Raw genomic sequence first — 20,708 nt, 5'->3', positions numbered from 1 at the left:
TTTAAGAGGAACTCTTCCCATCACCATACTGCCTCTGAACCAAAGGCATGACACGTTTGTGCTTCCAAGTCATAAAGAGATGAAACACCAAGAAGGATGGTCTACAGATATAAAAGTTAATTACATATATATATTAATGCCTGACCTAAAAAAGTTAAACTGAAACAAGAACCACATTTGTTTCTTTGTTGTTAACAAGTCCACAAAAGTTTCAGCAATGGGGCCATGTAGTACGTAACTAGGACTAGAGACAAAAACTGAAAATCCGTAATTTCTAAAAAGGTCTAAAATATGCAAAGTTGGTGTTATCATTTTTGGTGAGGACCACTGAATAGGTTAAGAAAGAAAGATAGGCATGAGAGATTTGTTTATCTTAAAAACCCTTTGCCCCACACAGAATTTTTAAAATAGACAATTTTATAAAACTTATCTATTGTTCGTATGACATTTAAATAAGTTAACACAAAGTGGAAAATGTGGCATTAGTTATCTTCCTCCTCCTCTTCCTTAATTACTGGAGTGCCTAAAATGAAAAATAAAATAATTTCTGATCATTTGCAACAGAGTTAAAATTCAAATGAAAATATTTTCCTGTTAACCTGAGATGCTCTGAGATGCCATAAAGTGTGCCACAATAAAAATAACATCATAAAATAATCTCTTCAATTTCAGATTACCCAAAAAGTTTCTAAGGAAAATTCTCAAAATGGATGACTATAAATACTTACAAATATTCAACTCCCCAAATACAGAATTACAAATAAAAATGCCTGCAAGTGAAAACTAAAGTAAAACCTACACATACTAAAAACCTTGCCCATGTTAAGCACAAAGAAATATTCTTCATTTTTCATAATGTTATCCCAGTATTCCTGGAAATATGAACTTTTATGTTAATTCTCTTAAACATGAAACATTGGTGGTAAGTTGGAAAAAAAAAAAGAACCAAAGCACAGAAAATAAATCACATCTGTAGGCTCTCCCTGGGTGAAGGGCTACCACTTCTGAGCTCTGGCATATGAAATCTGCCTACAATCTTACCCTAATGACAACTACGAAAATAAGTATTTGGTACATAGGATGGTGATGATGATTATCATCATGTAACTAGAAATTATTTGTTTCTTCTAAATATTTTCCTTTCTCCTATTCAATCAGGTAGGCTGATCAGTTCTGTGCTTCATTGCTTCAGGGGCAGTGTAGAAAGCAGAAACCATCAGGTTTACCGCCTTTGTCTTTGAAGAGTCTAAGATCACTGAGAAGATAAGAGTTTTGAGAAAATGTAGAATGACTAGAGAAAGGGTTAGTGATTCTCTGTAGACTAGCAGACTAGCAAAATACCTCCCTGGCAGCAGAAGAGAAGGAAGAACAGTAGGAATACTGGCCTGGCGTCCTGATTGCACCACGGGAGGAAGTAAGACCCAGAGAAGTCTGTGTCTATTATCACTTCCAGCTTTTAGATTACAAAAGAACAACAAATTGGTGAAATTAACTAATTAGTACTTAACACAAAAGCTTTTATGTGGCAGAACTGGAACTTAAACCCAGTCAGTCCAGGCTGTTGCTGACACTGACCCCTACCTTAGCTATTGGGAAACTACAATCCAGTCCAATTCCAAAAAGGCTATTCATTATTATTTATATTTAATTACTCTACGAAATAATTACTTTTGGGACTTAAACTTTCCTGTAAGCTTTTGGTTTAGGGATGATCTTATCACAGACTAATCATCCTAGGAGTTTCTCATCTTCCCTGGTATTTTACCTGGACCATTAAATTTACTGTGGGTAGCACTGGCCTTGGAGATTAAAGACAGTCCATCGTGTTTTTAGTTTTGTTCCTTTTCATGATTCTGTGTCATAAACTTCATTCCACCCCTAGACACCACTTCTAAGCTAGCTCCGAGTCACTCACCATCCAGTTTTTTCAGCTTGGGCACTCTCTTGCTTGCCTCTTCGATCCAGTTCCCCTCAGCAGCATGCTTCTCTTCCAAGGGGTTGCCCACAAACACCAGGTCTTCCAGGCATGGCAGTTCTGCCAGTTTCACAAATTCAGCTACAAGTACAAAAGAATATATTCCATGGCAAGTTTTACTGTTAGGATTTTGGGGATTGAATTAGCCAATCAGTCCTCAGTTTGTGACTATTAGCCCTCATTTTGTGACTATTCAGGACAATTAGTTGTTTATGGTCTTGAAGGAAGCAAGGGAAATCATATCGAATGAAGTCATTCTCTGAAGATAGTATGGAAAGAGAGGGGAAAAGAAGACATACGTCTTTCTACCTTTATGCCAGTCTAAAGATAGGATAAGAAGAGGAAAAGAGATTCAGAATGAAAAATAAGAAGAAATCAATCTCCAGTACAAGTCTTTTCTATGCTGCACTCTATCAGCATATGCTAAGCTAAACTTTTGATTCTACCCATCCCCTCATCTTTGAATTATTTTATTTATTGATTTTTTATTTTTTATTTTTTTAAAGTCTCATATTGATTTTTCTTTTTTTCTTTTTTTTAATTTATTTATACAAGCACTGGGTACAGTCAGAAGCGCGGGAGGGTGAGAGAATTCACCAGAGCCAGAGCGGGGAGCAGAGCAGGCAGAAGGACTGAAGTACACTGCTTGGGGGAGCAGCGGGCGGCAGGAGAGGTCTGCGCGCCATGTGGGACCCTCCTCCGGTGGCCGGGGAGCAGCTGGGGATCGAACCGGCGCCACAGAGGCTGCGGGCAGCTTCGCAACCCAGCGCTCAACCGCTGCGCCACCGGGGAGGCCCTGAATTCTTTTTTTTAAATTGAGTAACACCGCACTATAACATTATATAAGTTTTAGGTGTGCATCGTTGAAAATCAACGTGTGTATATACTACATTACCACTACCTCTCTCATCTTTGGATTCTTAAAGCCTCTGTTCTACTCAGTTACTCTTCTATTGCAGAATTTACCACACAACTTTATATTTATTACCTTATGAACTAATCTCACCACTAAGATATGAACGCCTTGAGGGCAGAGACCTTGTCCTATTTAACTACATATCTCAAGAAGCTCATTGTTCATGGCACATAATCTGCCTTTCATAAATGCTAAATGAATGAAACAATAAAAAGTAAAGCAATATTGATGTCAAGTAAGTTTTCTACCCAAGAATTCTTAAATTTAAACTGATTTTTTCAGTCTTTGGACAATAATTATTTTCATGAATAATAGGGTAAGGATCTATTTAATTATAATCATTTTAAGTAAATATTTAAATGTAAATTGCAAGCATTTAGCTGGAATATAAGAACTCCTATAACTATATCTCTTTGTGCTTAGAAAGAAATGTGCCCATTTCGGGCCTCCCTGATGGCACGAGTTAAGCACAGCACCAAGAAGAAATCCGCAGCCTCTACAGCACAGTTCTATCCAGCAGACCTCTCCTGTCTTGCCTGCTGCTCCCCTCAGCAGTGTGTTTCAGTCAGTCTGCCTGTTCTGTTCCCCACTCTGTCTCTGGTGAATCCTCTCAACTCCCTGCACCTCTGGCCTGTACCCCCAGTTCTTGTATACATAAATAAATCAATCTTTAAAAAAAAAAAAAAGAAATGTGTCCATTTAGCATCTTGTTCCCTGCTGGGCTATTTTCTGTAAAGAGGAAGCGGTAGATGGTTAGCAAAGAGCCAAGCTCAGCTTACCCCAGTCTTTCACCAGGTTATTAGACATGTAGAGAATCTTCAATTTCTTCATTACATGGATCCCTTTCAACTTCTCAATAAAATTGTAGGATATCCACAGTTCTTCTAATGTGTCCCCTACTGCTTCCTGAAAAAGAAAGCAATTTAACGTACATGCTTATTTTTAAGATTTTCCTTCTGTGCCCTTCCTTATACATAAAGGCAATGGTCTTCAGAAAGAACTGAGACCCCCTGTCCACTGGCAGGACACCTAAAGGCTGTGTGGGAGTTTTTTCTCATTAAGAAAGTCAAGTAGAACATTCTTGTCTCCTCTTCAAACTGATCTGAACTAAGAACAGCACTGAAATTATCAAAAGGAAAAAATACTAGCACTAATTTACCACTTTTATTGAATAGTATGTTTTTCAAATTTCTTCCCTATACATTGTATTATTTGATTCTTATAACATTTAAGACAGGCAATGCAGATATTTGATTTCTGTTATAGAGTTAAAGTTTTTTTTCTGGGCCTCCCTGGTGGTGCAAGGGGTTAAACACAGCACTATGAAGCTATCAGCAGCCTCTGCAGTTCAATCCCTGGCCGGCCAGGGAGATACCCACATGGTGCAGCAGACCTCTCCTGTCTTGCCCTCAGCAGTGTATTTCAGCAAATCTGCCTGTTCTGTTCCCCACTCTGTCTCTGGTGAATCCTCTCATCACCCCATACCTCTGACCTGTACCCCAGCTCTTGTATGCATAAATAAATCTTCTAAAAAAAGGGTTTTTTCTAAGATCACAATGATATTAAATTGTAGAGGTATTTTAAGACTCCCCCCAATATTCATTATGAAAACTTTCATTTATCAAAAAATAATTTCATAGTAAATATTCATATGCCTACTAACCAGATGATTCTACCATTAACATTTTACTAACCTTCTCCTGTCACCTATCTGTCCATCTATCCATCCAGTTATCTATTCTTTAGCCTGTCTTTTTTCATGTGTAAAATTCAGCTTTAAACTCTTTCCATTATAATAAAAAGATTCTTAAGTGCTAGATATGATCAATGGTAACATACTTTTTCTTCTTTGATAGACGTAAGACAAAATCTAGTTTTTATTTCTTCTTTAAAAAATATAAACTTGAGGGTCTCCCTGGTGGCGCAAGGGTTAAAGTCAGAGCTAGCAATCTATCACCAGCCACTGCAGCATGAGTTCAATCACCGGCCAGGGAGCTAACCCAATTGGCACAGCAGACCTCTCCTGTCTCGCCCGCTCCTCTCAGCAGTGTATTTCAGTGGATCCGCCTGTTCTGCTCCCTACTCTGTCTCTGGTGAATCCTCTCACCACCACCTCCCCTCCCCCGCATCTCTGGCCTGTACCCCCTCCGTTCTTGTATGCATAAATAAATAAATCTTAAAAAAAAAAAAAGAAAGAAAGAAAGAAAGAAAGAAACAGTGGAATTTCCATTTCCAAACAGTGGAAAAGGAGACCTTTTCTGTAAATAACTAACCATTTGGAGAAAAAAATTAGATTTGTTACCTGCTTCTAGCAACATGTAAAAGTAAACTTCAGATGGACTAACGGTATAAAGTTTAAAATTTAATACTCAAAAAAAGAAGTGTTACAAGAAACTGTAAGAATATTTTAATAATTTAGAAGTAAAGAGTTTCTACATAAAATACAAAATACAGGCATGCTTCTGGGAGTTGTTTTGAGGTTGGCCGTGCAGAGCGAGCATGTTGTACAAACAAACTTACTATTCAGATAAGAACAAGGACAAGGAGTTCCTGTACTGGCATGTCATACTGCCCAAGGACATAGCCAGGCTGGTCCCTAAAGCCCATTGGAATCTGAAGGGAGGAGATTTGGTGTTCAGCAATCAGGGATGGGTCTACAATATGGTCTGTGAACCGAACCACACATTTTGCCACTGCCCAAGAAGTCAAAGAAATGAAGCCAGGGAGCCACTTTTCAGCGTCAATCTTTACACAACTGCTCTCACTTGCTAACATCTTTCTGATAACATTATTAAACTGCAATTTTTTTTGTTCAATACACTGTTTGACTGCTTTGCTTTGTTGAACAGAGCCAACTGCACCTCTGCCCAGAGAGATACATGCTCTTTGGGCTGCAACCTTGGTTAAGTGTAACCCCATAAGCCACGGTAAGCAGATTACTCTTGGCAAATGGAGGAAGCATCTGAGACCAAAGTCATGCTATTACAGGGATTGTGTAAACTTGCTATTTTGTCTATTTTCCTGCCTGGTGTAAGAATGCTGATTTATGTTTTAATGTACTGAAAAGTTTCTATTTTTTAAATTCCATTTGGAAAATATGAAAAAAGTAAAGAGATAAGTGACTAATAAAAACACACTCAAGTTGAGCGCTGGGTTGCGAAGCTGCCCGTGGCCTCTGCAGCGCCGGTTCGATCCCCGGCTCCTCCCCGGCCACCGGAGGAGGGTCCCACATGGCGCGCAGACCTCTCCTGCCGCCCGCTGCTCCCCTCAGCAGTGTACTTCGGTCCTTCTGCCTGTTCTGCTCCCTGCTCTGGCTCTGGTGAATTCTCTCACCCTCCCGCGCTTCTGACTGTACCCAGTGCTTGTATAAATAAATAAATAAATCTTTTAAAAAAAAAAAAACAAAAACAAAAAAAACCACACTCAATAATTCAGAAAACTGGGGCCTCCCCGGTGGCGCAGCGGTTGAACGCTGGGTTGCGAAGCTGCCCGCAGCCTCTGAGGCGCCGGTTCGATCCCCGGCTGCTCCCCGGCCACCAGATGAGGGTCCCACATGGTGCGCAGACCTCTCCTGCCGCCCGCTGCTCCTCTCAGCAGTGTACTTCGGTCCTTCTACCTGCTCTGCTCCCCGCTCTGGCTCTGGTGAATTCTCTCACCCTCCTGCACTTCTGACTGTACCCAGTGCATGTATAAACAAAACAAACGAATAAATAAATAAAAACACATGCCTCTTTATAAAAAAAAAAAAATTTTCAGAAAACTGCATTAAATTGCAATGTGGAATCTTCAACAGGATTGTCTAATTTGACTATCTTGGCCAGGTCCTCTGCTTCTTCTTCTCTCTTTCCTTTTGCTCTTATTCTCTCCTTCATCTTTTGTTTTTATTGTTTTCATTCGCCCATCAATAGATGCTTGAGTTGCTTCCACGTTTTGGCTACTGTGAATAATGCTGCTATAAAAATGGATACACAAACATTTTGTACTTTGGGGGAGAGAAATAATTTTCTAGATTTAAAGGGCAGTACAACAAAACAAAAACAAAAAAAATCAAAGAGTACAAACAAGTATAAAAATAAATGTTCCCTTCCCTGGAGCTAACAGCTGTCACAGAACATTTCTATGCATATATGTATGCCTATGACTTAACATAGGCAAATTATTCCATCTCAGCTCATAGAGGTGAGTCCATTTTTTTCCCCTTAATGTGTATTATTTATCAAATCTACTACTGATAGGCACTTAGATTTTTGCAATCTTTTATATGCTGCAATAAACGAACTTGATCCAACATCTTTGTTCATGTATGTGAGTATGAAAAATTCCTAGATATAGAATAGTTGGGACAAAGTAAATATAAGACTGACAAACTGCCTTTCTCGGCAACAGTGTTTAAGAATGCCTGGTCCAGGGCTTCCCCGGTGGCGCAGCGGTTGAGCGCTGGGCTGGGAAGCTCTGAAGTGCCGGTTCGTTCCCCGGTTGCCAGCCGAGGGTCCCACATGGCGCGCAGACCTCTCCTGCTGCCCGCTGCTCCCCTCAGCAGTGTACTTCATCACTCTGCCTGTTCTGCTCTCCTCTCTGGCTCTGGTGAATTCTCTCACCCTCCTGCGCTTCTGACTGTACCCAGTGCTTGTATAAATAAATAAATAAATCTTAAAAAAAAAAAAAAGAAAGAAAAGAAGTACTTAAAAAAAAAAAAAAAGAATGCCTGGTCCATTGTACTTGGGCACTTTATATAACTACCCAAGCCACATTTTCTTTGTGGCCAGACTCCTGAAGCATTCCTCTTTGCAGCAGTTCCTAAGGGATGCTGCCACCACGGGGGCTTCATTTTAGAAGAGCTCTGTGGTGCTGCTGGAAGCCACCAGCTCCTGCCTGTGGGGCTCAGCCCAAGGGCCCTGATTGCAGACAACCCAGATATTAAAAGGAGTATTTGCTTGAAAAGAAAAATTTCTTACAATAAGGATATTTTAAATCCTAAAACGAGGTCATTATCTGTGAGTTTAAAAAAAAATGGCTGTAATACATAGTTAATAAATGTTAATTGCAGCAACAATAATAGTAATAATGTTTTCAATAATGGGTGACTACTAGGAATATTGATGAATGTCTAAAATTCAGTAAGAAAACGATCAAAAAATTGGTAAAAAATGGTTAATTTCCAAAAGAGGAAACATAAATAACTAATAAATATACAAAAAGATATTCAGTCACAACCAATTAAAGAATAAAGATTAAAACAATATAATGCTTCATTTTTGCCTATTATATTAGAAAATATTAAAAATATGGATAATATTCAGGAATGTTGAGGATGAGATAATTTCCATCCATGTACTTTTTTTTTTTTTAAAGATTTTATTTATTCATTTATACAAGCACTGGGTACAGTCAGAAGCGCGGGAGGGTGAGAGAATTCACCAGAGACAGAGTGGGGAACAGAAGCAGACTGATGAAAAACACTGCTAAGGGGAGCAGCGGGCGTCAGGAGAGGTCTGCGTGCCATGTGGGACCCTCGCCGGGGGCCAGGGATCAAACCGGTGCTGCAGAGGCTGCGGGCAGCTTCGCAGCCCAGCGCTCAACCGCTTCGCCACCAGGGGAGGCCCACCATCCATATACTATTGATGGAAATGGAAACTGGCATAAACATTGTGGGAGGAATTTAAGGTACCTATCAAAAATTTAAACACATTGGGGCCGGGCCTCCCCGGTGGCGCAGCGGTTGAGCGCTGGGTTGCGAAACTGCGCGCGGCCTCTGCGGCGCCGGTTCGATCCCCGGCTGCTCCCCGGCCACCAGAGGAGGGTCCCACATGGCGTGCAGACCTCTCCTGCCGCCCGCTGCTCCCCTCAGCAGTGTACTTCGGTCCTTCTGCCTGCTCTGCTCCCCGCTCTGGCTCTGGTGAATTCTCTCACCCTCCCGCGCTTCTGACTGTACCCAGTGCATGTATAAACAAAACAAACAAACAAACCAGCAAACAAATAAATAAAAGCATGCCTCTATAAAAAAAAAAAAAAAAAAAAAAAAAAAAAAAAGCTTATTTAAAAAAAAAAAATAAAATAAACACATTGGGGCCTCCCTCATGGTAGGAAGGGTTAAGTCTCAGCACTAAGAAGCTATCTGTAGCCACTGCAACATGGATTTAATCCCCAGCCAGGGAGCTAACCCACATGCACAGCAGACCTCTCCTGTCTTGCCAGCTGCTCCCCTTAGCAGTGTATTTCAGTAGATCCACTTGTTCTGCTCCCCACTCCGTCTCTAGTGAACCTCTCATGCCCCCCACACCTCTGGCCTGCACCCCAGCTCTTGTATACGTAAATAAATCTTTTTTAAAAATGTAGAGACTCCCTGGTGGTGCAAGGGGTTAAGCACCGCATATGAAGCAATCCGCAGTCTCTGCAGCACGAGTTGCATCCCCTGGCTGGCCAGGGAGCTACCCACATGGTGCAGCAGACCTCTCCTGTCTCGCTCGCTGGCTGCTCCTTCAACAGTGTATTTCAGTCAGTCTGCCTGTTCTGTCTTTGGTGAATCCACTCACCCCTTACCTCTAGCCTGTATGCATAAATAAATAAATCTTTAAAAATAATTTTAAACACATAAAAAGATCCTCACAGCATTTTCACTTTTTAGAGTCCAGCCTATGTAAACACTATGTGTGTGTGTGTGTATCATGCTGCAGTGAACTTCTTTGTGTATATACTGCAGCATTATTTGTAACAGCAAAATAGAGTCATCTTCCTAAAAAAAAAAATCCATCGGTAATCTAAACGTTCAGCAGTATAGGAATAAATACTTGTTATATAGTGCTATGGAGAACTATATAGCTATTAAAAAATAATGCATTAAATCTGCATGTTTTGACATAGACAGTTCTGATATTATCACTGAATAAAAAGGCAGAAAAAATATTGCCTGTATATTTTCAGTACAAACATATAAAACAAACCTACACACAATCTATGCAAACACAGATTACCTATTTATGCACATAAAAAATTAAAGTATACAAAACAGTATTATTTCTGCTACCTTTAGAGTTGGGATAGGGAAAAGAAAAATTTTCATAGAACATTTCATATATTTATGAATTGTTAGATTTGTTTTTTACAATGAATTACACTTAGAATTAAAAATCTAACCTAATAACTTTTGTAACTAGTAATAAAATACATTGTCACTAAATAAATATTTATAGAGTACCTATTACATGTATCAAACACAAATGTAGATGCTGATAAACAAAACTGACATGATCATTAGGATTCAAGTATGAGAGAGAGAGACAGGAAGAGAGACAAAGAGACAGGACAGAGAGAAGAGAAAACAAACACAAGAATTACAGACAGTAATAAGTTAGATGAAAAAAATATATGTAAGTGGTCAGAGTTACAGCCTAGAAAGCTGCTTTATATATAGGCTAGTTGGGTTGCTTTTGAGGAGACAACATTTGAGGTTAAGTGTAAAGTTAAGAAGGAGCCAGTAATGTGGAAATCCAGGGTTAAATGACCAAGTACACAGGTCCTCTGATGGGAATGACTTGGGATGTTAAAAGAAGAGAAAGAATGTCAGTGGCTGGAGATTAGCAACTTCAATAGAACAAAAACAATATGAAATGAGATCTGAAAGGAAGACAGAGGCCAGATCTTATATATAAGTGGGCTTATACTGTCCTTAATAGTTTTCTTAAGGGGTTTTAAATAGTCCCCTTTCCTTCAACTTAATACTCCATGTTTTACACATTATTTATTTACAACCTACTAAGGCAGCTATTCAACTCATACTATATGAGGTTGGTGTGTTTAGATGAATAAATAAGTTAGTTATAAACCTACTTGATGCCCAACATCTGTACCGCTATTCAGATTTATTATTTTTTTTTTTTAGTCCACACATAAGTAGTAAAGCTTTGGAGTGATAAAATGTTTTGGTGCCTGTATATGTTCCACACAGACACACACACACCTCACATCCTGGAAAGAAAACCCACTCTCGGGTGTCATTGATAGAAGACTATAGAAAGTGAAGCGCTATTAGCAAGTAATGATTAGGCTGGATAATACCTCCATACATGCATTTAATCCTATATTTTATAAATCCTAGGTACATATTACATGTCATGGGAGAAATTACATACTACAGCAAGACTTGAGAAGCTGGTGTTCTGTAAATACCTGGAAGAACATCAAGCATCCATCTTATTGATCCTTGCACATTTATTTGCAAACTCTTCCTTTACAGATAATTCATAATAATGGTTAACCTGAAGAATAATATGTTCTGAATTTTTGTATTACAATTTAATATTTTATCCATTATGATAATGTCCCTGTATCTGAAATTTTTACCATGTGATGGAGAGAAGGCAAAGTATCTTTAAATTTACCAGTCATCTCTAAAATATAAAAATACCAACCTGTTTTACAGATTAAAGATTTTACTAATCCATATCTAACTAGAAAGCAAACATTCATCTATTGGATATTCTTTTGGGGCAAAATTTTCCTATTTAACTCCAGAATGTAATCTTTAAGAATCTCAAAGCATTTTATACATTTCCAAAGCATTTTACATAGGGAAGTGGACATGTAGAACTGTGAACATCCTTCAAAGAATTCAAGATAATTCTATAATTGCACCTCTGTACACTGACTCCTGTTCAGGTATTACAGCTATTTCTGTTATGAAGCAAGGGTGGGTGATGGGAGGGAGAAAGGTCTGGCCATTTTAAAAAGCTGTCTCATCTCAAAGGTTAGTGTTGGGAAGCGCTGAAGTTTCAATCCCACCTGCTTTTATGTAGTACAAGACAGACTTATTAGGGGAGGAGAGAAGGTGGCCAGAGTCATAAAACTTTTTAGAATGTTTATGAATTAACAGTAAGTACTTTTTAAAAATTGTCTTTTTGGGAACAGATACAGGAAAAATAAATTAGTTAATCGTTCCTAAACTTGGTTGGTTTTATAAAATTGTTTAATCTCAACTTCTTTGTAAAGAAATTCAAATGGTCAGTAAATAAATAAATAAAATATATTGTCAAAACTAAATTTTTTTTAAATGCCCAAGGTTGAAAGGGGAACATGGGAACCCTCATACATTATTAGTGGTAGTATAAATTGTTCAAACTTTGCAAAGGGTAACTTGATATTATGTCACAAAAGCCTTAAAAGAAATTCGTACCTTTTGACCCAGCAATTCCATTTCAAGGAATTTATCCAAGGAATTATTCATAGATGTGTGCAATAATATAGCTAAAAGGAGATTCATAACAGCATTGATTACAATTCCAGATTGGAAATAAATCATGAATAATAAGTAACTAATTTAAATAAAATATGGTACATAAAAATAGAATATTGTCATCAAAAAATACCCGGTATGGTTGAAGATTATTTTAAAAATTTAAGTCATTTTGTCTAATCAAAAATCTCCAATGGCTTTGCAAGTCACTTGGAAAGAAATCTAAAACTTTATTATGACCTAGAAGGCCATATTTGGTGTGTGGTTTCTGCTCCCTCTTTGACCTCATGGAGGACCATGCTCCCTTTCTCATTCAACTCTTTTGCTCTCATTCAAGCATAACCAAGCAACTTCAGTTTCAGAACATTTGCACTTGCTGTTCACCTCGGCCTGGAGCACTTGTCCTTTCCTTGGCTCTATAGAGCCTACATGTTCACTTCCAGAGAGGACATCCTGTCAATCTATGTTCTTGCATGCCTCCTTTTTCTTCATTGCATTCATCATTACCTGATAAATTATACAATTATTTCTAGTCTGTCTCACTTCATTATGATGTAAATTCTATGAGAACAGGGTTTTGTTTTACATACTGCTGTATTTCTAGTACCTGGAACAGTGCCTGGCTTAAAACAGGAATTCAGGAAATACACTGAATGAATTTGTTGAATGAATGAATGAATGACATGGAAAATAATCCTTACACATTAAGTAAAAAATTAGAGAGATGCAAAATAAAATGTACAGTATGATTTCATTCTCTAGATATCCACTGAAGAATAGGAAAAAAGGCAAGAAAGATGTCATTCAAAATGTTAGCAGTATTTAAAATTTCACAGGCTTACAGGTACTTTATATAGTTGCTTTTCTATTTTGTAAAGTTTCTGCTACAAACTAGTATTATCTATATAAGAGAAAAAAAGTTCTACTTTTTAAAGTAATAAATAACAACCTACCAGGCCATTTAAGTTCTTTATGTTGTTTCTTCCTAAAGACAGTATCCTCAAGTTTTCTGTAATGGAAAAAAAAGCAATTTTTTGTTTATGAGAATCAAAGTTCACAATTTTTGAAAATCTGTATAGCAAAGCTTTAATAAACTTTATATAATAAATATCTTTATATAATGAGCATGGCAGGGCCTCCCTGGTGGCACAAAGGGTTAAGATGCAACCTATGAAGCTGTACGCAGCCTCTGCAGCACAAGTTCGATCCCCCGGCTGGCCAGGGAGCAACCCACATGGCACAGCAGACCTCTCCTGACTCACCAGCTGCTCCCCTCAGCAATGTACTTCGGTCAATCTGCCTCTTCTATTCCCCATTCTGTCTCTGGTGAATCCTCTCATTCCCCCCCTCCACACCTCTGACCTGTACCCCAGCTCTTGTATGCATAAATAAATAAATCTTTAAAAAAAATAAATAAAAAGCATGGCAGACTGCATTAATAAAAAGTAGTAATCAACTAAGAAATAACACTGACCTATCATCTAAGGTAAACACTACAACTATAATTTCACCTCACACCAGTATTCAATTTTAAAATGGCTAGTTATTTAGGATGCATCATTTTAAATTTCTGGCTAGTAAAAATATTACAGGAGTAAAATAAGGGCAAAAAATACTTTAATTTTAAATTTGGGAGCTTATATATTTCAAATCTCTTATAAAATAGAACTTATACCAGAAAACAAAAATATATTTATGTATATTTCACCTCACTCCATAAAGGATTAGAAGTGTAATTAAATATCAGTGTAAAAAAATAATGACACTACAAAACACAACAAAACAAAAACAATTATAAATCAAAGACATCCTGCAGGGGAGGAGGAGAGAGGGGGAGGGAGGAGTACAGGGGACTGTGGTGATGGTGCACGGGTGCATTGGTGAAGGAAATTCTATGGGGTCTACACCTGATTCGGGGTGGAGGATGCAAATACTGTTTAAAAATGAACAATGGGGCCTCCCCAGTGGCACAGCAGTTGAGCGTTGGGCTGGGAAGCTGCCTGCAGCCTTTGCAGTGCCTGTTCGATCCCTGGCCAGCCTGCGAGGGTCCCACATGGCGCGCAGACCTCTCCTGCCACACCTGCTGCTCCCCTCAGCAGTGTATTTTGTCAGTCTGCCTGTTCTGTTCCCCACTCTGGCTCTGTTGAATTCTCTCACTCTCCCGTGCTTCTGACTGTACCCAGTGCTTATATAAATAAATAAATAAATCTTTAAAAAAAAAAAGAACAATGATGTAAAAAATGAATTTAAAAAATCCAAAGAAATAAAAAGAAATGAATAAATATTAGTTAAAAACCATTGCATGAAAAAAAAATTGCATGACGATATACAAGATTATCCATTTTCACTACTGCCATAGCCATAATTTTATGAAAACAATTGCATGTTATCTGTCATGATAATATTATCAATGTAGTTTCATTTACGCAAATTATTTCAATTACAGAAAAAGACAATGAGGTAGAGGATAAAATGAAATGTTAAGAAGGGCTTCCCTGGTGGTGCAAGGGGTTAATAAGCACAACACTGTGAAGCTATCCTCAGCCTCTGCAGCATGAGCTGGAGCCCCACCCAGGGAGGTGACCCACATGGTGCAGCAGACCTCTCCTGTCTTGCCCACTGCTCCCCTCAGCAGTGTATTTCAGTCAGTCTGCCTATTCTGCTCCCCACTCTATCTCTGGTGAATCCTCTCACCGGCTACCCCTACCCACCCCACTCCCATACCTCTGGGCTGTACCCCAGTTCTTGTATGCATAAATAAATATTTTTTAAAAATGAAATGTTAGAAATTGCTTAATGAGTCAGTAAAAAATTGGAAAAGATTGAGTTATCTTATGCATGGCTCTTGTAAATAAAAGCTTCATGTCTAGCACTATATAAATACTGAATGAGTTAGGTACTAGGGGAATGGAGATTTGAAATAGAAAATAAAAGGATTAATAAAATGTAATACTTGCCCTCAAATAACTCATTATCTGAAGAGACAGAACATATTCCTCACTAACTATAATAAATACTAATATTTCTTGAGCATTTACATGCACCAGGCACTATTCTAAACAGTTTATGTATGCTAATTCATTCATCACAATAAGTACATTAAATAGGTAATTTTTTATTATAATCTAAGGTAGACGTTAGTAAGTTTTCCCAAAGGAGATCAGAAATATAAAAATAAAATTTATTTAAAAAAAAAAGGTGATTAGAATCTTTAGAGGGAGAGATATTTTAAAATAATAATTCTTATTCCTTGTCTCTTATAGATTTTCCTTTTAGAAAAAGGAGCTGTTCTCAGGGAAAAACACTGCATTAACGGCACAAAATCACAAAAAACAATGAAGTTCTTCAGTGTGAACAGAGAGGCATAGGCTTTTAGAAGACTCTGAATACACCGAATGTAACATTATGCTATTTGGTCTTTATCAGGCAAGGAGAGCCATTAGAGGTCTCTGATATGAAAGAATGATGATGAGAATAATATTTTCAGAAAGAAAACTTTGGTATCAGTGCTGAAGGTCAACTGAAGAGCAGAAAGATAGGAGACAAAAGGAATCAGGAGGCTGTCACAAAAGTCATGAAGACAGTGTTTTTCAAACTGTGTTTGTGGGTCATATGAAATCAACTTGGCTGTGATAAGCATTTAAAAAGCAGAAGTGGGCCTCCCGGGTGGCGCAGCGGTTGAGCACTGGGTTGCGAAGCTGCCCGCAGCCTCTGCAGTGCCGGTTCGATCCCCGCCTGCTCCCCGGCCACTGGAGGAGGGTCCCACATGGCACGCAGACCTCTCCTGCCGCCCGCTGCCCCCCCTCAGCAGTGTACTTCGGTCCTTCTGCCTGCTCTGCTCCCCGCTCTGGCTCTGGTGAATTCTCTCACCCTCCCGCGCTTCTGACTGTACCCAGTGCTTGTATAAATAAATAAATAAATAAATCTTTAAAAAAATAAAATAAAAAGCAGAAGTAAAATTGAAAAAAATTTATACAGGAACTTATGCTATCAAGGCAACTGTTCTGCAAACTTTATTTCAGTTCATATGTGTATATTTCATATGTGTTTGCCATGTACTAAGCCATAAATTTAAATACATTTCTTACTGTGGAAAATGGTCAAAAATATTTTACAAACATGATCTAAGCAGGACATGATCAGGCTCTAAATTAAAGCGGCAGCCTCTAGAAATGAAGAAGCAACAAATTATTTGAGAGTTCTTCCAAAGAGTAAACAAGACTTAGTGACAAGCTTGGATGCAGAGTTTGAAGGAAGTGAAGGATGAAAATGGTAGACTAACTAATGGTTCACAGAAATTAAATAAATAAATAACCTACGTCCTAATCCCTGGAACATGGGAATGTTACTTTATATGGAAAAAAAAGTACTTTGCAGATGTGATTAAGTTAGGGATCTTGAGATGGGGAAAATATCTTTGATTTCCCAGGAGTTCTCTAAATGCAATCACTTGTATCCTCACAAGAGGGAGGCAGAGAAAGATTTTACACAGACAAAACAGAAGCCAGTATGAGCGAGAGGCACAGATGGGACCAATGCCAGGGAACATGTTAGCTATCAGAATCTGGAAGAGGCAGGAAACAAATTCTCCCTTCTAGAGGAAGTACAATTCTGTCAGAACTTCAGTTTTGGCCCAGTAAAACTGATTTCAGACTTTGAGTCTCCAGAACTGTGGAAGAATACATTTCTGTTGTGTTAAGCTACCAAATTTCAGCAGCCATGGGAAACTAGCCCAAGGAGTCAGAGACCTTGGCAACTAGGAGGGTGGCGATGTCATTAACAAAGATAAGGAGTACAGGAAAAACAGGGATGGTAAAGAATTAAAATTTAAGGGCCTCCCCGGTGGCGTAGCGGTTGAGCGCTGGGTTGCGAAGCTGCCCGCGGCCTCTGCGGTGCCGGTTCGATCCCCGGCTGCTCCCCGGCCACCAGAGGAGGGTCCCACATGGTGCGCAGACCTCTCCTGCCGCCCGCTGCTCCCCTCAGCAGTGTACTTCGGTCCTTCTGCCTGCTCTGCTCCCCGCTCTGGCTCTGGTGAATTCTCTCACCCTCCCGCGCTTCTGACTGTACCCAGTGCATGTGTAAACAGAACAAACAAACAAACAAACAAACAAATAAATAAATAAATAAATAAAACATGCCTCTATAAAAAAAAAAAAGAATTAAAATTTAAGTATAACAAACTGAAACACACACAAGACATTCGGATATAAAATAAAATATCTGATTTTCTACTTAACTCATTCTAATTCTATCTCATCTAATTCTAATTTCAAAATGTCTTTAAAATGTTCAGGTCTCATGTTAACTCTAACTTTCTTTGGCTAATCAAACCTAAGGTGCATGGCTTATATATTTTCTCTGTCTACCAAATACTGTGGTTAAAACAGGTGTCAGCATCTGGAATTATATAATATCCCTGGAATTATTATTCCAGTAACTAGAAAATTTAAGAACCATATGTTACTGTGGATCACTTACTTAAACCATTCAGGTTGGCAATTTTTTCAATGCAGTTTGTAGACAGTGAAAGTTTCCTTTAAAAAAACATAGAAAAATTTGAATTACTATGAACAATTTTAAATGGGATATCAGAAATTATTCTTCAAGTACCAAGAGATTATTTAAGTTATATATCTTTTTCACACTGAATCCTTCTCAGACATGGAATGTATTCTTTCATTTTGAAGTCTTCATATTTTTTTAAATCTTATTACAATTTCACACTCATGGTAGAAAATTCAAAATAACCATTGTGAAGGCAAATTGGTATTATTAAAATTTTTCGTGCATATATTCTTTGACCTATTCTTCCATTTCCAGGAATAGATCCTATGGAAATACTAATACAAATGTCAAAAACAAAAGAACTAGATAATTCATTATATTATCATAAAAACAGAAAAATCCATAAATGTCCATCAACTCAGGAATAGATAATGAAATACTATGCTGTCACTAAAACAAATAAGACTGGGTTAGAAATACTGATTTGGGAAGATGTTCACAATATGCAGTGTCAAAAAAACATCTAACAGAACAATATTCTTTATATCAACCCCTTTTTTGTAAAAAATCAGATCCACATATACATGCATATGTGGAGATTTCATTTTCTCATGAAAATGTTAAATCATTTTTCATGAAAGTGCTAAATCATTCAGAAATACATATTTCTCATTTTAAGAAGTCATATGTACCCTAACAATCCCACATATCCCCCCAGAGAGAACTCCTTTTAATAGTTGGTATATATTTATCTAGAATTTTTCTATATATATTTTAATTGTATAAAAACCAAATGTTTATGGTAACATAATTAACGATTCTTAGTCTTCTTTTTTTAACAAATTGTTTAATATTTTTATTAGTCATGCGAATACATATAAATTTCATGCAAAAATATAATAAAAGCTAATTTTATCAACAATTAATGTGTGTCCCAGTACACTTCTATGTACTTTACATACATTAACTATTTTAAATATCACAGCAATCATGTGAAATAAACATTATTATAATCCTTATTTGCAAATGAGGAAATTGAGGCACAAAGATGTTAAGCAATTTGCCTAATACTATACAGCCAGAAGAAACTGGCCTAGCTGAATTTAAAACCCAAAAAATTTGACTGCAGAACATGTGATCTTACCTCTCTGATTTGATCTGGAGAGAAAATTATTCATTTTTTTGCTTGAAACAGCAAAAGCATAACTATACAACATAAATTACTAGTCAAATCCACATATTTTCTTGTCATGCCCCTCTTCCAAGAATCACCAGTGAAAAATGGAGTGCCTTACTCTGGAAATATGGGTGGGGAATAATTGTTTAGTTCTTGTTTAGATGATCTTCCCAAAGAGACAATCAACAAAAATATGGACAGCGTGACTCTTTCTAAGCCATTTCAAGGTACTTTGGTACCTTGGTACTGGGTACAAAAGCTTCTCAAATGTTTATCTTTGAGATGACCTTATGATAAAAAGATATTTGACCGATGTGAAATTAAGCTTTTTTGAAATCATGCTTTTGAAGCCAAGAAAACATTTAAGATGGATGTTTATGTAATACACTGTGCTCTTACCACAACAAGAAGTTGCATAAAATAACAAACCATGTTTGCTTTTCCCTTTAGTTCCAAAGACAGATATTAACCTAAGAGACAAGTTCACAAATATGGGTCCAACAGTCATCCAAGTGTAAATACAGATTCCTAGGTTTCATCAGTAGATATTCTTTTTCTCTAAATTTGGGGTAGGGCTTAACTCCTGCATGAGGAGATTCTTATGTATATAGTCAGAGGACCACACTAGAAAACTCAGGATGAAGAAATGAGGAAGAACTCTGATTCTCAAACATTCAAGAAACACTGCAGCCTTACAGCACACAAGGTATCATAATATAATTGTTTCAAAGTAGTCACAGATTCCTGCTAAAAGTGTGTAGAATATTCAGAAATTAAGTTAAAATAAATTAATATAAATCTAATACTTAAAGGCATGGGAAAATAGGATAAAAGAGTGTGCCTTAATCATAATTAGAAAATAAATTAGAAGGCATTACATCAAAATGTTAGCACAGATTCTTAAAAGGTGGTTCAATTTTGGTTGATTGTGGTTTTTTTCTAGGTGTTTTACAATACATTTTTATAACTTGAAAAGTTCTTTTAAAGCAGTATCTCTCAGGCCTCTAATTTAAAGTATAGTACTGACTTTGGTAGATAATTTTATTAGAGAAAGAAGTAGATTTTGGGCCTCCCCTGGTGGCGCAGTGGTTGAGCGCTGGGTTGCGAGGCTGCCCGCAGCCTCTGCAGCACCAGTTCGATCCCCGGCCACCGGCGAGGGTCCCACAAAAAAAAAAAAAAGTAGATTTTATGATAAAGTAATAGTTTTATTGTGTTATTTTGCTTTTCCTAAGAATCCAGGAAATTTCTATTTTCCAGGTATATTATAAAAACTGTACTATAAAAAATATTATATTGTTCAAATTCTTCTGTAATAATCCTATAAATCAATAATCTTTGATGTTTGGCCTTACCCAAGGGAGAATAATATTAAGCAAACAAAAAAAGAAATAAAGATCACATATAAAAATGTATTTTTTCTAGTCTGTGTAATTAGAAAGGAAGGGAAACTTAATAGCAATACTAGAAGGATGAGGAAAAACAAGAGAACTTACTCGCAATTAGCAAGTGTGGACAAGGATGCATCCATCTTCTCTATAGGAGGGATCTGGGCATAAAGCTTTATCTCTTTGGCTTCTGACGGCTTCTGACTGGTTTTTTCTTCCTATGATATAAGTAAATTTGAAAGAAAATGATCCCTGATTGTAATGTGGAACTCTTAAAGGCCAGAATTTCCCAAGACTTTTCAATGTTTATTTCCAAACAACTATTTCAATTTAATTACTGTGCATTCCTTACCATTCACTTATTGACATTTATTTAGTGAACTTGTTAACTAAAGTAAATTATTCATGTCTACATGAATGATTCAAATAATTCATTCTTAGGTCCCAACCAAATGGAAAGAAGGAAGAAAGAAAAGAACTTTTATTTCTGTAATATTTTAAATCCCCTAAGAGTTTAACAA

At 37.5% G+C, this 20,708-nt stretch overlaps 1 protein-coding gene across 1 annotated transcript; it reads right to left on the bottom strand.

The window, feature by feature from the left end:
- Nucleotides 1–265: 265 nt before the first annotated feature.
- DNAL1 (dynein axonemal light chain 1) lies at nt 266–20,345 on the bottom strand. Its single transcript, XM_084239632.1, has 6 exons — nt 20,296–20,345; nt 17,599–17,654; nt 13,074–13,129; nt 3,671–3,797; nt 1,916–2,056; nt 266–523 (listed from the first exon to the last, which is right to left on the bottom strand). The coding sequence occupies exons 1-6, from the start codon at nt 20,328–20,330 to the stop codon at nt 483–485; spliced, it is 456 nt and encodes a 151-aa protein (XP_084095758.1). The 5' UTR covers nt 20,331–20,345; the 3' UTR covers nt 266–482.
- Between the last annotated feature and the right edge of the window lie 363 nt (nt 20,346–20,708).

This window comes from Talpa europaea (genome assembly GCF_964194135.1).
Source record: "Talpa europaea genome assembly, chromosome: 8".
Lineage (NCBI taxonomy): Eukaryota > Metazoa > Chordata > Mammalia > Eulipotyphla > Talpidae > Talpa > Talpa europaea.
This window is presented reverse-complemented; position numbering and strand designations above follow the sequence as displayed.

Bases quoted from the DNA above. Each gene is read 5' to 3' on its own strand.
- DNAL1 (XM_084239632.1), bottom strand. From the start codon at position 20,330: ATGGATGCATCCTTGTCCACACTTGCTAATTGCGA. The intron at 13,130-17,598 runs GTAAGTGATCCA...TTTCCATTACAG, and splicing joins TGCCAACCTGAATGGTTTAA to AAAACTTGAGGATACTGTCT. The intron at 2,057-3,670 runs GTAAGCTGAGCT...TTGTACTTGTAG, and splicing joins TAACCTGGTGAAAGACTGGG to CTGAATTTGTGAAACTGGCA.